We start from the raw sequence: 17,673 nt of genomic DNA, 5'->3' as shown, positions 1-17,673 counted from the left end.
AGGAGTCATAAAAAAGGACACATTTCTATCCCTGTAGTGCTTACAGAGATTTTGGTGTTGAATGACTAATTTTATAGGGATTCCCTTTGTCCTCCTCATCTGCTCCATGAACTCTTCTTTACATCTGACTTTCAGTAAGCACATCCTTTTTTCTTACAATGTTTTCAATTAAAGGCCACCTTTTTATGACAGATATCTATAAAGGAGTTTGCTTTGACCTCAGTAGCGTCCTCTTGGGAACTGAGCCAAACAAGACGCACGAATAATGAGGCAGTAAAACACCAGACTGTTATTCCACATCTCTAGTGAGCATCAAGGGACTAGTGTCTGACTAGTTTACAACTTTGTCCTGGTTGACACACACACACAGCTACTCTATATGAATTGTTTTAGACCTGCTGTTCCTCTTATCGTCTGTTTAAATCCCCAGCACCATGTTGGAGCACAGATGTCCTGTTCCAGCTGTAGGTGGAGCAGTGGCTGTCTTCCAGATCAGAGGAGGAGACACCCTCTGCCCTGGGCCGCATGTAATTACTCCCACAACAAAAAGCACAAGTGAACAGAGGAGAAGAGGTTGCCAGATTCACTATCTGTTGTTAGAGAGAGAGGAAAATCCCAGAGTTTTGTCTTTTCCCTGTACCGTCTGTACTGCACTGGCTTTCTCTCCTTTTTCTCTCATATACACACACACACACACACATAAATAATGAACCACCACAACACAAGCTCACTCAGCTTCACATGACTCAGTTTGTTCACAAGAGTCCACACACATACATACAGACACAACAAGCTGATTGCCACACATCAACAACAACAACAGCACCGTTGGGAGTCATGGAGCACTGTGGTTCATGGAGAGTGTCTTATGTAATCTGAGAGGCTGGAAAAACAGGGTTAGACGAACAGTCCCAGACAGAGCTGAAGTACTTCCAATGCACCAGTGTGATGTGCACACCCACACTCAGTTTACTGTTAACGCAAGTTACAACTGGAGGTACTGTACTTTCATTTAACATGGCTGAATGCCAACACAAATGACTCAATAATTGCTTCACTAAGCAATGAGATTTCTAACTTTCTGGTCTATAATCTATTTTTGAGTAAAACTTTTTTTGAGCAGCTTCCAATCCCCCAGATTTCCATTCGCATTTTTATCTGCTTAACAAAGGAGGATGAGTAGTTGGTGTTGCAAGAAATGCCAGTTTGGGATAAAAAGTTTCATCATAAACCAACAATCTCTGTTGTTAAGACTTACAAATGGGTGTTTCATGAAATACGTGAGCGCTCGGGGATAGAAACTGAAATCGTTCTGATGTATGGGAGGATGCAAGATGTACTGTCGCCTGTCTCTGTGGAAGTGCCACCTGTTTTACAGAGACAGTCACAGACCTGGTAAAAATGGAACTGAACAGTCAATCGTCAGCTGTTTTAACGCTGTACTGAAATACAGAAAAAAAAAGAAACGTGTAGATAACCTGTGAAAACAAGGCAAACAGCCAAGCCGACCTGAGAGTGTGTGATGTTGCACTTCTCCAAAATAGCTGCAGTCGCCACTGTTGCTGAGGAATAAAGGTAATTAGCAAAAGCAGCAGAATGGTACAGACACACACACTCAAATGTGCACACACGCAAACATGCACATAGCATTTGTGCACATGAGCAAACAACAAAAGCCTCGCCCAGGCTGTCATGCAAGGACAATTGATTTAAAAACAAACACACAACACACACACAGATGCACCTTCTTCCAACAAAGCACCAACACTTGCAGCATGTGAGGGAAGCCTTGTGTGGGCGAGGAGGGAATCTACAGTACTAAGAGTGTGATATTTAACAGCTTAGCGTGCCGTCTTTCACGGCGCTAAATCACGAGGATTCCACTTATGACTCAGTAGTTAGGAAACTTCTGCCATCAGTGTTCTTCCCACAGGAAGATCTGTCAGTTACTTGCATTAAAGAAGCTGTCTGTGCATAAATAGTCCTTTTAATAACACACTTAACATTCAGTGATAGTTGATGTGGCGGTGGTGGGAAAACACTTGTGAAACACGCAGCAGATGTTGGCTGCTTTCAAGATGTTCTCAACCTTAGTTATTTTGTCAGCTACAGACACTTTAACACAACAACAAGTGAGGTTATACTCTCCACTACAGCTCAGAATAATCAGTTCTTTCAAAAGACAAGTGAACTGATGATTTTGGATTTGTTTAAATCCTTATGTCCAAACAGGTACGTCTTTCACAGCTCAGATTTTGCATTTTATCAAATATAGAAATACACATTTTATGCTGTGTCCAAATTCCATACTCCATACCAATCGTATAAAATTCATAGGGTACTGTTTTTATCAGTCAAACCGCAACTTCAGAAACCCACTGCCAATTAAACTCAGCAAACATTTTGGCTTAACAATGGCTCTGTTCTGTTCAAATGTCCTAATGAGCCAAATAGTTCCAAATCCTAATAATACAGCATACTAATACACAGTGTGTCCTCGTGTTTTTACCTTTTTCACAGACGACATTTTGATGCCTCACAGCAGGAAAAGCACAGGTGTATGAATGATGGCTGCGTTCCGCTCAGTGGAGGTCCTGAAATTGTGCATGGGATGGCTTACTGGGACACTTAATGGAACAGAGTCAGTGTTGATGTTATTAACTCCACCTGTGCTTTTCCTGCCGTGAAAAAGGTCTGAGCCCTCAGAATGTGATTGCACAAAGAAAATGGGGGAGCTGCTTACAGCTGGAGGAAATTAACACTAATTTTGGATGGTGGTGAAATCGGCTCCAGGAACACCAGGAAAAAACAAATCTGCATTCATCAGAGCATGTGTCCTAACATTTCCTGTTGACATTAAATATAAGAATTTACTTCTTTACCAACTACAAAAGCTGTGTATTAAGACAGTTTCTATACAGGACACACTGTTTGAGTGAGGCCATTTTAGGCTGCCTTTGTTTTAAGGTTGAGCTCCTCTATTTCATCTCTGTATTGCATCATCTATACATTTTTTAGCACAAGAAGTCTGTGGGTTGTTTAACTTTTTGTGCAGTGATTTGTGGCTGGCTTCATACTGGGATCAAAAAAAATGTGTTAATATTTCTCATTCACCATGAAGTAAAAAAGAATCGAGAAAGAGACCCAACGTGGAACAGCACTGAAGCTGCATTAGGTCAGGAGTTTTGACGCCTCGGCTGTGAATGTGAGCAGAATGAAATGCAAGAAAAGAAAAGAAAAACATTTTTCTCTCATTTTTAATCTCACACGTACTTTGTAAAGCTTCAAAGTCCCCACACCCTTGTCATTTTCTCACCTTGGACACAGTTTTTGGGCTTAAATTATTCAAATTCAAAAGTTCTCACTGTCAGTTTGGCCTCCAGACGCACACAAGTTGTCTTGAAGAGCGACCTGGGGAGAAAGAACCTGTACAAGGTCTTCCCTGAATGCCTTCAAACCACTGTCATTTTCCACTGATGAAGGCCGTCTTTTCATATGCAGCACCACCATTACACATTCATGAGAAGCACCTGTTTGACAGTCAAATGTTATCCCACCCCCCGTCAATAGTGTGTGTGTCTGCTCGCGAAGAGAACACACAAGATGGAATCAGCCTTCATGTTTCCCATCACTGACGGTGTCATCCCTCATCCTTCCTGTGCTCCCCCCTATCTCTCTCTTTCGTCACATGAAGGACCCCTCTTGTCTCTGCGGAGAACAAATGAGGCCGACCTTCGTCCGACACACATGAGATGGATCCGCTGTGGCGTGTTCGGCGGGGGGCTTTGAATTCTGTCTCCTCTGTACGCTCCATTTCCGATTCTGAAGAGGAGGGTAGGCGGGTGCTCTCTCTCTCTCTCTGTCCATTCTCTCCATCTTTTGTCTCAATCTCATGATCTCAATTTTCTCCCTTTCTTTCCGCCCACTCTCCTCCTCTCTGCTCACTTCTCGTTTCCTCTTTGTCTCGATCACCTCTTAACTTCCTCTCATTTCCTTCCCCTCCTCGCATCTTTTCTTTTATACCCACACTCCCCTCCATTTTCCTCTTTTCCTGCGCTCCACATTTGTCATTTTCTACCCTGTCTGCTCGACTGTCTGTGCCCTTCCAGCAACTCTTTGCCCTCTTTTTGCTTTCTGCCCGTGTTCTCTGGCAGAACAGAGAAAGGATAAAGTCTCAGTGGTAATGACAGGGTTCACTGTCCAGGGTCAGCGATTTCTGCCTCAGAGCTAACTACTAAAAATGTCATGTTGTAGCCAGAAAATGTGAGCAGGTGAGACACAGGGGAGGGAGACTCGGAGTATGGGAGGAACAAAAACCTAGCTGTAATTTTCCTTATTTCCTTTTGTATTTCAACTAATATGACCAGTTCCGCTGCATCAGGGTCATCAAAGGCAGTCTTCCTCCTCCACCACTACATCCAGCCCTCACTTCTATCAAGGGTTATCAGTTCTGGCTGTAAAAAACACCACTTCCCGTGATTAAGTGTCCAATTACAATCCCATTCTCCTCCCACGCCTCCTCTTAGTCATTTCATGAAAGGGGATTTCAAATCACGCTGCCTGGATGGGTTTCAGCCTCCGTTATTAATGGAGTCCAATGGGAGGAAAAAACTGGTATAATCCCCGAAATTACAGATCAACTTTACTTCAAGGAGCAGTGAGGTTGTTCAGTGGTCAGTGCTGTCACGTAATGTTAAGAAAGATTCAGGTTTGATGACGTTAGCATGTTCTATCCGCACAACACGGGATTATCAACAGGGAAAATCTGCCCTGGGGTGCGAGACCTCTAGGGAACCTGAAAGCTCCCAGTTTTCTGTGTGTCAGCTGGTTGGTGTAATTTAATTGAAACTTTATTTGGAAAAGTGCACCACGAAAGCTATAAACTGACATGAAAATGGCTTTAAGGTGTTTCTTGAGGGCATTTCTTGACACGCTCCACTGGGTCAAACCTTCATTGTTTCAGTATGTTGCATATTCCTTTCTCTGTTGTTTTCATGCAGTGCTGGAAACAAAAGCCCAGTTTTAGGAAGAGGTAAAGCAAATTTTTTTATTTTATTTTATTCTTCTGTCAGGTCATCAAGCATCATCTATAACTCGCTCTGGATCTCCTCCACTGTGTCCAAAAGGCAACCCTTAAGCTCGAATTTCATTTTGGGGAAGAGCAAGAAGAGTGACGATTGTGTTGGTGCAGCCAATCACACGTTTTCGACTTGCTGTGAGTGGGCGTGTTGTCATACAGCAGCCAATTGCCATCGCACCACACTTGAGGCCATTTGTGCTGAATGTTCTCCCTCAGATGCCTCAGAACGGTGCAGTAGAACTCTGAGTGACAGTGACAGACCCCAGGAATGTCTGAGAAAACGTTGAGTATGCTCTTGATTGCGCCCCTGACCTGATGTGCCTTCTTCGGTCCTGCAGACTGCGGCTCTTCCACTGCTGTTTGGTCTCTGGTGACATCTGTAGATCCAACTCTCATCACTGTTGATCATCCTCGACATGAGAGGACACAGAATTTGATGTCCACGGTGAAATCACGAATGTGTACTTGCATGTGGTCACAAACACGTCACAGGTCCTGATCCACAGTGAGCTACCATGTAGGTGCTCTAGCTCCTGAGCCATTTTCTTTTTGAAAATCAGCATATGTGAGGTCTATAAGGTGTTGTGATCTCAAAACTCTGACCTTACTTCTTGAAATCCCTGTGAGCAGTGAGGGTTGTGTCATGGAACAGATGTAAGAAGTCTTCTAAGCTATCCAGTGCTGACCTTGGAGTCCAGAGGTGTGAATGTAGCCTTTATGGCCCATAGGTATGAATGTGAGTGTGTGCCTCACTCTGTAGCTCTGCAGCGGAGTCATCACCTGCAGGATGTTTCTCTGCTCTCCACACAATGGATGCTGGGACTGGCTCCAGCCCCCGTAACCCTGGAAAGGATTAAGCAGGTAGAGAAAATCCCAAATAAAGGTTTGACTCAAATGCTACAGGATACACACTACACCTCATCACTCATGTCCAGTGCAGTACATACTGGTCTCTCTGGTGTCTCCAGTCATCAAAACACTGAGTCTCCTATCCTGAGTGGAGAGCCAGTCTTGTACATAAACTCCTCTGGTGTCTTAAATCTGCCAGTGCTGCTGGCTGCTCTGCTGTCTGTGGAAATAATAATCTGTTCTATTTCCACAGTCCAGTACATCATAGTCCATCTGCCCAGGATAGAGCAGGCACCCAGTATCCAGCTGAGCAGCTACCAGGCCCAGAGACCACACATCATTGGCCTCATTAAATGGAATATGTAGCATCACCTCTGGTGCCCTGTACCAGGTGATCTGCACACAGACACCAGGACAAAGTCCATAAGTTTGATTCTGAGTGGCTGGGACAACTGATATATACAATCATTCACACCTCTCTTATGGGAAGTCCAAGCATTAAGTAACTCATGATGATGATGCTTACAAATGAATAAAGCAGCAAAATAATTCAACTTAATAATGCAGCAAAACACAAATCTACATTTTGTTGCTATGAGCAACACATTTAACCTCAGACAAAATAAACTTTTTCCATTGTTAATAAAAAAAATACATTGTTTAGAACAACTTTAATTAAATTTAGTATCATGTTTTGACATCTGAGTTCAACTCTATACACTATCTTTGTCATTTTTTTTTTTCCAATAATGTAATTCAAACTTGAATATTATTATTGTGCTTGTTGTGATCATGACATTTTATGGGGAGTTGCTTGTTGAATTGTTTACTTAATTGTTTGTGCATTTATTTGAAAAACAAAATAAAGTTCATATTAAATTTCAACGTAATTTTATATTCAGCTGATTATTTTTTCTGCAGTGTGTCAGTCCTGTCCTTAAGTAAAGGTAACAGTGCAACAATATAAAAATATTTCATTATAAGTAATTCATTCAAAGTCTTACATAAGTAATGCTACAGAGTATCAGAGGAATATTACATGAAGCCAAAAGTACTTACTATGTTGCAGAGTGGTCATTAGCAGAGGTACAATCCATCCATCCATCAGCTACACTGATGATCCTTCAAGGGTTGCAGGGGAGCTGGAGCCAATCCCAGCTGACATTGGGCGAGAGGCGGAGTACACCCTGGACAGATCAGCCGTCTGTCACAGGCCTGACATACAGAGACACACATTCATCCAAGATCACATTCACACTGAAGGGCAATTTAGAGTCACCAATTAACCTGACCTGCATCTCTTCGGACTGCAGGAGGAAGCTGGAGTACCCGGGTAAGTCATTTGTAACAACCCTCCACTGGCTAATTGTTTTAATATTGAAAACCTGCAGTCTATTTAACTGAAGTCATCATTCAGTTTTAGTTCTACTCCTGAGCTGATACAAGTCCCCAGACTTCTTCAGAAGTCCCCGCCGTCGTTGGCAGTCTTGTCGTCTACTCAGCGCCGCTACACCTCACCTCCTCTCACCTCGTGCTTCCTCCCCTGCTGCGGTTTAAGCAGCGCTTCGAGGTGTTCAGATCAAGCTTCTGGGTTGATCAAAAGAACGCCGCAGGCTATTGTGAAAGACTGTGATAGCTTTGAGAGGCAGGGAGAGCACACTTCAGGATCCGATTGCATTGTGAAGGGGGAGGCAGCCTGCAGGTAAAGGAAACAAAGTCAAATGAGAGGACAAGAACAAAGGAGGGCCTTATGAGATCCAAGAAAATGTTGGGTTTTCTACAGAAAGAGCTGAAGCCCAGGCTGCAGCTTTTGTGATGGGAAAACGCAAAAGCTCCAAACAATCTATCTTACCTGTTTACCTATAACACTATCTTCAAATCAACATGGTGTGCCAAATGCTTATTTGTTTCTCTGTTCTTATCTGGGCCCAAACATGGTGATGATCAGCATAACCGTTATCTAATTAAGTTGATGTTAACAGTGCTGCATGTTGCCTTAATGCTAAAGAAGTTTATAAACAGCTTAGGGATAAAGCACACAGTTTATTTCCCATGTTCCCAGAACTGATAGCATATTAATTAACATAATCCATTACAACTTAACTCAGGATTTCATTCAGATAAGATACAAGAGAAATTTATCCTCTGTTCAGAGCCTTAGGTGATCCATTTTCATGATCCACCCCCCACTCCCTGTAACTACAGGTCATGCGAACTTTGTTTGACGTAACAGGCAGGAGTCGACGCTCAATACGGAATAAATTGAAAAAGATGAAAGAGAAAAAATACCCCTGAAACAATCAATTTTCCAACATAGCGTTTTAAGATTCAGCGACAGACAGCAGCAGGGAGAGTAGGGAGGAAAATCCTCTGAAGGGCTGGCTCTCTCTGTCTCTCCTGCCTCATCGCTGAATAGGTAATAAACAGAGGCAGCCAGCGACAGGCTGAGTAAATACAATGTGCCAAGCAGGCTGAGTCTCAAGAGATGGAGAGACTGAGGATGAGGTGGTGATTGGAGGAGGGTGTGAGAGAGATGGAGGGAGAGACAGGAAGGGAAAGGAAGCAGAGTGAGAAGGATGAAGGTAGACACATGATTGGGAGATGAAGACAGGGTAGAAAAGGCTGGAGGAGAACAAGATGAAAGGGGTAACCGATAGAAGAGAAGAGGATGGGGGTAAGAGAGGAGGAAAAATGAAGGAAAGGATGGAAAAGATAGGAAGAAATGGCAGAGAAGATGAAAAAGCACAAGAATATAGTAAAGAGAGGGGAAAAGGCTGAAAGAGAGAAAAGAGGAGGATAAGCAGGATAGAGACAGAGATTGAGAAGATGTTGTGTTTCGTGCTGAAGGCAGCATTTAACCATCTGCAGGGAATACACACTGAACCTTCATTTTAACTCCTGCCAGCTGGAGAACAGGAGCCTGTGAATTCGACAAAAAGTTGCCCATGCTCACAGGTGGGGCTTGTTTTCTGACAAATAATTCAAAACCTGAAAAAATTAAGAAAACAAACAGCAGGGATGAAAAGCAGGCTGCTGGAAACTGACAGCAGAGACAAAGGCAACATCAAAAATATGATTTTCAGCAAAGGATACAACTTCTGCTGTATGGGTAGAGCAAAGCACACATTCTAGTTTTCAGTTGTGGAACATACACTTTACCTCACATGGATACATAGTTAGACTAGGCAGAGGAGGAACATTGCGCTTAAGCAAGACAACAATATCAAAGCTTAAATTAAGTTAATGTTTTACCTGACCTAATGCAATGCTTGGTTTTAGTAACATTAAATTCTCAACTAAGTATTAACACCATCTCATAGACAATAAACAATAAACAATAAACAAAATCAACGATTTGATGCTGCAAAATAAAGAAAACTTTACTTACCTGCTGTATTCATTCATTCATGCCATTGTAAGGAGCTAATTCATGTTCAGTGTACTTTGTATACAGGTAGGAGTACAAGAAAAGGGTTCTGTGTCCAAAAGTTTCCCTCAAAGTTTCTCTTTGTGATGGTTACTACTAAAATTTTGTTAAATACCCACAGGAGGTTTGTACCTTTTGTCCTGATTGAGTCGTTCTTATGGTCATAATGGACATAAGAATAATATCTGTGAATTTCCTGTTGCTACCTGTAAATAAAAGTTCCTGTAATTGCTGTGCACTGAAAGCCGTTTATGTAACACATCACAGACCACACTACTTTTTATCGGGAAACTGGGTATTGAAATGTATCCTCTATGAGCCTGCAAAATGCCTCAGCAAACAAAATCAGCAAAGGCTAAAGTTACTGTAATTACTGACACAGGCATTTCAGATAGATGCAGCTCAGCAGAGCTGATGGAGGCTCCTCACTCTCTGAGGAACATCTGCCGTTGCCCTTCTTGCAAGCATAAACATAAAGCACATGCTAATCTTGGTTTCTATTAGGAAGCTCCTTCCTGAAGGACTTGTTGTCTATAGGGTGCCTGAGAAGACAGCCTGTTCCTTATCATTATAATGAACATGCATCCTGATGCCAAGCCGGCATTGTACGTTATAGAGATAGGAGAACTGCTTATACAATGACCTTGTTTAAACCAGGGTCCCTGTTTCCTTGATGTTCCTCACACAAAGGTAAGAGCTGGGTAATTACATACAGTCCTGTAAAATGAGACAAGAAGGACCTCCATTTATTCAAAGAAAGGCAGGGGAGCGGGACAAAGACAGAGTAGGCAGGGATGAGGGAGTGAAACATGGAAAATGTATTCATACTTTGACTGGTGGAAGTTGTCACAAGGACAGTCTTGGTTCAGGACCAACTCCCTCTCACAGAGGAACCTTCCATTTTGTTTTAATGCCTCTTGTTTGTTCTCTTGGTGCTCAGGAGGTACAACAGGTCGTCCACTGATCTCGGAGTTTGCGGTTCAATTGCCAGCCCCAAGGGATGACTTCTGTTGATCAAACCAGCACCTTACATGATAGTTCACTGGCCCAGATATCAGACAGTCCCTCACAGTAAACACTAAATCATCAGTTACATTTTTATTCTCTATTTACATCCAATTTGTTGTATAAATGGGTGAATAAGTGATGATTAAAGTGCTAAAAAAGGTAACATTCTGTTGAGTATTGAAAATGTAATTCAAATAATGAGTTGAAACTACTGCACCTTATTCTAAATTATTTCTTTTGTCGTTCTACAACATTTTTCAGAAGGTGCTGTTTCTGTGCTGCATTCATCTCAGATCTATGCTCGAGCAACTTGAGAGAGCTCTGGTGATTCTCTCAAAACAAACAGCATTTTCTTGTCATAAGAAATTTGATTTTCTCTTTCTCTTGAATTTGATGGTAGGAGTATAAATTTTTTCTCTTATTTTCCATAAAGTCCAAATTTGTTTTCAGCGGTCTGACAAGACGCTCACTGAAATTAGTCATTAAATATTTAATTAAGGCAACTTCTACCCAATATACCTACAACCCTACAAGCCTAGTCCTGTGTGCTGCAAATTCAAAGTGAGGATTTTTCTGTTGGTGCCTCATGTGTGCAACCTGTTTCACTGGACTGGTGGGAACAGGTTTGACTCACCTGTCTGGTCTGAGTCGACTGTGCAGCACATCATCCTGCTTCGAGGCTGGTGTTGAAGGCTCTGGCCATTACTGCTGGTAGTCCTCTTCCGGTGTTACTAGATAGAAAAAAAAAATCAAATCAAACACTTCACCCATGAACCACTGCTTTTCCTGGTACGTCCCAGGTGTGCTGCATTAGTGCCTGAAAGTCAGACCCATCCCCCCATGTGTAACATTATTTTTGACCCTCCCACCTCCTCACAACAAATCTTCCAAATTATGAGATGTATCCTGTGAGTTATAACCAGGTTGAGCATCTCATGCATTTTGATGCAATGATTTTTCAATCTGGTGAATGTCAAGGCCAAGCCAGGTTATTCCACCCCACACTATTGAAACAGGAGATGTTTGTATCTGTGCTCAGTGTGCTTGGCTTGCATGCAGCCAGTTGTACTATCGAACACTGCCAAAAGCAGCCACCCAGATCCTAAAAGGGCTTGTAACCAATTTTGTGGTCAATGGACAATGAGCATTTAGTACACCCTTACCATTATTCTCTCCAACGATCCGGTACAGCAAAAAAAAAAAAAAAAAAAAATGCTCAGAGTCTGCTTAGTGAAGCAGTAAAAGTTAAATCACCATTCAACAAACAAAACAGATGCACAGAGGGCCACAGATGCTCCAAAGATGGAACTCACAGTATCTACTCATCCATGTATGCAAACAGTTCATATGCAGAATATAATGTGAACGTTGACACATTCATCTCACAGTAAAAACACACGCATTCTTCAGCACACACCTACTGTCTGCAGTTTAAATTACATCATACACACCTACTGTTTGTACTTACACATGCATGATTGCATACATGTACAGTGGCATGTATTCACACACAAAAGCTTACTGTTAAAGCAGAATTGCATAACAGGCTTTGGACTTCATCCATAAATGCAAGCAACAAGATTAAAAATGACTGATACAGAGGCAGTGGCATCGTATGCACTTTACACACTGTACTTTATTGTTCAACCCTCTGCTGTGACACTGATAGATAAGGCCTGACTGCTGACTAAGGCAAGGACAGAAAAATTCACAAGAACAGACATGGCATACTGCAAGAGAACACTTTGACTGCATCCTAATCATGAGCTGATCCCACTTCCTTCACTTGTCATTGCCCTGATGACCGGCCTCCAGGTACAGTAAGATTCAAGTCATCCAGCGTCTGGAGGATGGTGGGGGAGCCATTTTAAAGAATACTGATGTCATGTCCACCAGGAACTTCTTTGTACAGCACCAGCTTCTTCCTTTCTCTTGTTGCCAATGAGAAGCTTGTACTTTTGCATTCTTAACAGCACCTGAGATACTTTTAGCTTTAGGGCATCAAGCCAAAGAGCAAACTTTTTGACTTTTGGCAAAATAAACCCAACTCAAAACAGTTTTGAATAAGTGCTTAACAACTGCAAGAGAAAAGGCCCGCACTTGCTTCAGTTATCTGGGAACCAAAAAAGTCCCTGGTGGGATTAAAAATGTTGGCCAACCATGTTCACAAAGTTAAAGGTTTAAAAGTGCCCTGTGGAGTCTTTCTCTAAACCAACAAAAGTTCATTTTAAATTCAGTGCTCTTCACCGAAACACACTGAGGTTTAACAAATGTGTTGAGTGCATTTCTGTCCACATAAAACATTTGCCAAGCTCAGTTTTTTAATATTTTAAATCGTGCACTTCTTTTGAGTGTCAGTGCCACTGTCCATCAGAACACTGGTGTGAAACAAGCAACAGCACTGAGTATAAACCCAATCAAAATAGCTCTATAGTACTACTAGTGGTCAAAAGCTCCACAGGTTACCTTTAAACTGCCTTCAGGATTTAGCTGGTGGCTCGTGGCTACATTAGCCACTACTTACATAACATACCAAAATCTCTGACCAAAGTGTTGGCGGTCAAGTTGTGTTCTGGGTAATGTAGGCGCAAGGTTTTGCCAAGGAAGAGGAAATGTGTGGGATAACAAAGACGATATTTCTGATTCGTTATAGGAGTGCGACGCTAAATTGAGAGTAGAGTAGAGTAGACTTTTAAAGACAGCTCTCTGTGAATGATCCTGTGCATAATTACTGTACATTACCACAAATACAGTGTGGATATTTGTGCAGAGAGGTGGTCCCAGAGCCAAACTGACCCCAACCTATGCTTTAAAAGACATGTCTATAAAAAGGCTACTTGTTTATTATATTGAAGAGACTATGCGACAATGTTGTTCGTCAGCGGCACAGAGTATAATATGCTGCTGTGGGCTGATTTTTCTAATACATATAAGGCAGTGCTATACCTAAAATATCACCAGTTGTACTGTTTTACTGTATTTCAGCAGAGAATAGTCTTTAATAAAAAGAATAATGATAGAAATTCATGTTTAAGTTACATGTTTTCCATAAGATGCAACACCAGCGCCATTTGACAGAAAAATGTCAATGTTGTGAGATAATTTCTTTAAAAAGTTTTGATCTTCTTTTCTGTCCCATGTTGATGTTTTATTGGCCGGCTCACAGCACTACCCACAGACAGAGTCTCTCTGTAAAAGGTCTCAGTGAAGTCTGATAAAAACATTTATTTGACAGCATCCTTGTGAGAGTTTCCTGACAACGCTGCACAGTGTTTACCAGCAGCTGGATGCTTGTGAGGGTCATTTCTGTGTGAGAATAACAACTTAATTAAAACCCACAAGTCTTGTTTGTTCACCTCCTCTCATCGACGGTGAACAGTGTTTACCATTCCACGAGCCGACCCTTTGATTCAAGTTTTCCGAAACCTTCTAACACAATCACTCCTCGTTTGAACACAGTCTCTGACTACTCTTGGGTAATCCATACATATGCATGAGCTTCTGTTTTACACACACTTGATGCTCAGCAGTCCTCTCCTTGCACTCTAACAAGCAGCTTTTCTTCAAGTGTTTAGTCATCGTTAAAACATTCATTTGCAACATAATGCTGCATTAAATCCTGCTAAGACGCATCAGTTAAACAATCTTTAAGCATTGAATTTTTCAGTACAGCCAGTCGACCTTTGATTGAGGCCCTCATTTATGTGAAGACTTGGAGGGAAAACCCACGGAAACACAGCTTACCCTGTATATTTTAAATAGTAGCTAATAGGTAAAATAGGGTTTCCCTTCCTTTCTAATCAAAAATCTCTATGACATTAATTCATCAGATACATCATAGCAGGTATTTGAAACTGATCTAAGACATGTGGATATGAGGAGAGAGATTTTCTGAGAGGAAAGAGCAAGAATTCATGCTTCCTCATAAACTTTCTCAACAAGGGACTGTGTGAAAATTATTAGTGAGGGCGTGGAAGTAAGAAAAGGGGGGAGGAGCTCCTGTATTATTTTTTCTAGGGGGGGCAGTGGTGTGAATTTAATGAGACAGCATGTGAGAGATTTTTATTTTTATTTTTTACTCACCATTAATTCATATTTCAGCACTTTAGTTAAACATTTTTTTTAGTTTTAAATCAAATGCATCTTGGCCTGAATTATAATTCAAGTCAGGCCCTTTATTCTAAATATTGCTGGGCTGGTATATTCATAATTCTATTGTATTGTATTATTTCAATGCTATGTATTTCTCTGTAAGTCAAGGTTATGGTACAACAACTGATAACACTGGAGAAGGTCTTGCTTTTTTAAAAAGTGAAATATATTCAACCCATCACACCACCTCAATTTTCATACAGTCCCTAAATGATTTTGGTCTTATCTGTGGTGTTGAACCCTAATCTTTTAACACGCTCAGTAAGTGGAACTTAAAATATATTTTTGATAATCACTGCATCCCTGGTGACATTATGAGAAGTTGTAAAATATACACTTTCTGCAGATTATCTGTAATAGCCATAATAATAATATAACAGAAGTAAAAAAAAAGAAAAAAAAAAAAGGAATGCCCATTGCCTGCTGGTCCACACTACAGATTGTGAATCATCCTCCTCTAAAATGTAATGGCACCATAATGCTGACACATTAGCTGAAAAACAACACTCATTCCCCCGAGAGAATACTTTACCCCTCTTCACCTCTCTATATACCCGACCCACCCACCCACCCACCCACCCTTCAGAGCAGGAAAGCAGCTACAAAACACTGTAGGCACTGTGACCATGATACACTTTCACTACAAAACTGAGCAGAGTAAGAAAAAAACAAAACAAACATGTCCCCATCATCTCATTGCGTGTGAGATATGAGAGCAGTCCAGGCTAGTCTGTGTGCAGTTTATGGAGAGTCTTTTGGTCTCTCAGTGAGGTAAGAGGTGCTGTATGATTGGGTCCATTGATAGGCAGCCTCGAGGGAGTCATTAATCCTTTACTCAGCCAGGCAATGCACAGAAAAATTTACACATTCACCTAGAGGGGCATGCGATGTGAACGCACCCATTGCCCCATCCTGGATTGAGGCCTTTTTTTTTTTTATCTCTAAGGCTTCAAAGGTCCGTTAGGTACCCTTAATGTCCTCACACAGTGTGAGCAGGTGTGTCATAGTCCAGACACACAGGAACATTACCGTCCTCTGCCTTTACAGTGAGGGATTATTGTTTCAAAGGTTCTGGGGTTAAAGGTCTCCACTCTGGGGTTCTGGTCTGGCTTCCTGGTTGCGGCTGCGTCCCAGTCTGGGGAAACGGGATGAAGTTTTGGATCGGGGTGTCTTGGCTCCACTGTCGTTGCCCTGGGGTGTATCTCTAGATGAGAGAGAATGGAGGGGAAGGAGAAGAAGAAAAAAAAAAAGCCATGAACTTTAAATGAACATCTGGAAGTTTATTATTCAAACAAACCACTGACGCAGCATCTGGAGGCTTAAATGCATCATTTCCCTTCTGCAAGAGGAGTTTTTCCTGGAAAACCAGACATTAGTCAAAACAGCAAATAAAGAAGCTTTCATCCACCAAATGAACTGAATCACAGTTATTCTACAATTATTGCTAAGAGAAATTGAAATGTATCAAAATGACTGTTTGCCTCCCTTTAGTTAGCGTTTCTACATCTGTCAAGCTTTTTTGTTCTCACACAGCAAATGTGCAGTTAACTGGTGGCAGATTTACCACACAAAAGTCTTTGATTTCAGACAGAGGTAGAGAAAAAGCAGACTGCTCATCTCTACCCAGTGACGTCATTTCGTCGGCTCAACTGAACTGACGAGTGAAACTGGCAAACTTTAGCAGTTAGAATATAGTTAGCTGGCTAATCATGCTAAAGTTGGTAGCAACTGTTGTCTTAAGCTAACTTTTAAATGTTTCCAGCTGACTCATTTGAAATGAGAAACCTGTAAAAGTGGTCTTAAACATGCACCTGATGGCTACATACATACTGTGTTAAAAGACGTCTAAAGTTATGTCTTATGTCTCCCACAGAGGAGGGAAATGCAAAAAAAGAAAAGTATCACTGCTAAGACCTTGAAAATAATACTTGGTTACTGTTGGTAGTAAGGTAGTAACTAGCTAGACATGCTAACGTTTGCTGCTTTTGCTAGTTAAAAAATACATTTTTTACTTTTGCTTTTGCCTAAACAAAACAGGTACCACCCTCCAAACTCTTTACATAATGAGTATTGCTTTTAGTCTCACGAACATCACTTCAGCATATGGAGAAATGTACGTTGACAGGCCGGCCGTGGCGAGTAACATTTACTGAGCTATGATTGGACTATTGCTGTTCCAAGGAGGAATCTCGCAATTTTTTTTGCTTTAATATCGTCATATGGAATTAATTTTCCAGCTTAGCTTCTGCTACGTTTTTTTTTTTCCTCAAAATTAAATCTCGTTATTGTCCTCGCCATCGGAATCCACAAGGAATCACATTATAGTCATTTCTGATCTCATGTTGATGTTTAGGCTTCTCATTCCCTGAGAGGAAATAATCTTGGCCACTTGATGACATCATTGCCCTAGTTACCCTGGCGACCGTCTTCACAACATGAACCCCTGATCCCGGAGTCTTATCTGATGGCGATGAGGATGAATGAGAGGCACTTGTCAAAGGGAGGAAATGAAAAGCAGGGTGAGCGAATGCCTGGAGTTAAATGCTTTCTTGTTGTCTGTAGCACCTTGTGTTCCCCTGCTCTCCCTCTGAAGCATTTCATCCCTAAGACAGTGACCTCTCACCTGCTGCTTGTGATGAAGCAGTGACCCTTTACACGAAGCCGAAATCAAATGCTTCTCTGACAAAGGGATTCTCAATAAATATTCATAACAGTGATGAGGCAAAGTGGATCTCCCACAATAATGTCCAACTGGCCTCTTTATGATGCACCCCAGCTGTGATTAAGGTTATCTGGGACGTCTGGGTGGTCCTGTGACAGGAGTTTTGATTCCCACAACACATGCTAAAAATAAATGCGCTCGTGGTGAGGTGCTTTGGCTAAAGGTGTCACCGCCAGCCATATGCTTTCATATGAGGTGGCTGGGACTAAAAAGAAGCACAGTGAGAGTGCAGCGAGGCTCTGTCGTGTGAAAGCAGGCTGAGACATGGAGAAGACAGTTACAGCACAGCCCTGTGAGCACGAGCTGAGACTCAAACTTAAGTATTAAAAATATATAGCTGCAAAGTGTCTGTGTCACAACCATGAAGATCAAACAGTTTCGGGTGAGAGAGTGCGACCAGCCAATTGCAGAACAGCCTAAACTTTGTTAATATGA

General features: G+C 41.7%; 1 protein-coding gene across 1 annotated transcript in view; it reads right to left on the bottom strand.

The window, feature by feature from the left end:
* Window positions 1-11,982: 11,982 nt before the first annotated feature.
* The window catches only part of snx29 (sorting nexin 29), a 119,041-nt gene continuing 113,350 nt past the window's right edge, over window positions 11,983-17,673 (bottom strand). Inside the window, exon 21 of the mRNA XM_018685492.2 lies at window positions 11,983-15,720. Coding sequence (XP_018541008.1) covers window positions 15,594-15,720 — 127 coding nt within the window. The 3' untranslated portion in view covers window positions 11,983-15,593. The remainder of the gene's footprint in view (window positions 15,721-17,673) is intronic.

The sequence above is a fragment of the Lates calcarifer genome, linkage group LG23, assembly GCF_001640805.2.
Source record: "Lates calcarifer isolate ASB-BC8 linkage group LG23, TLL_Latcal_v3, whole genome shotgun sequence".
NCBI lineage: Eukaryota > Metazoa > Chordata > Actinopteri > Centropomidae > Lates > Lates calcarifer.
This window is presented reverse-complemented; position numbering and strand designations above follow the sequence as displayed.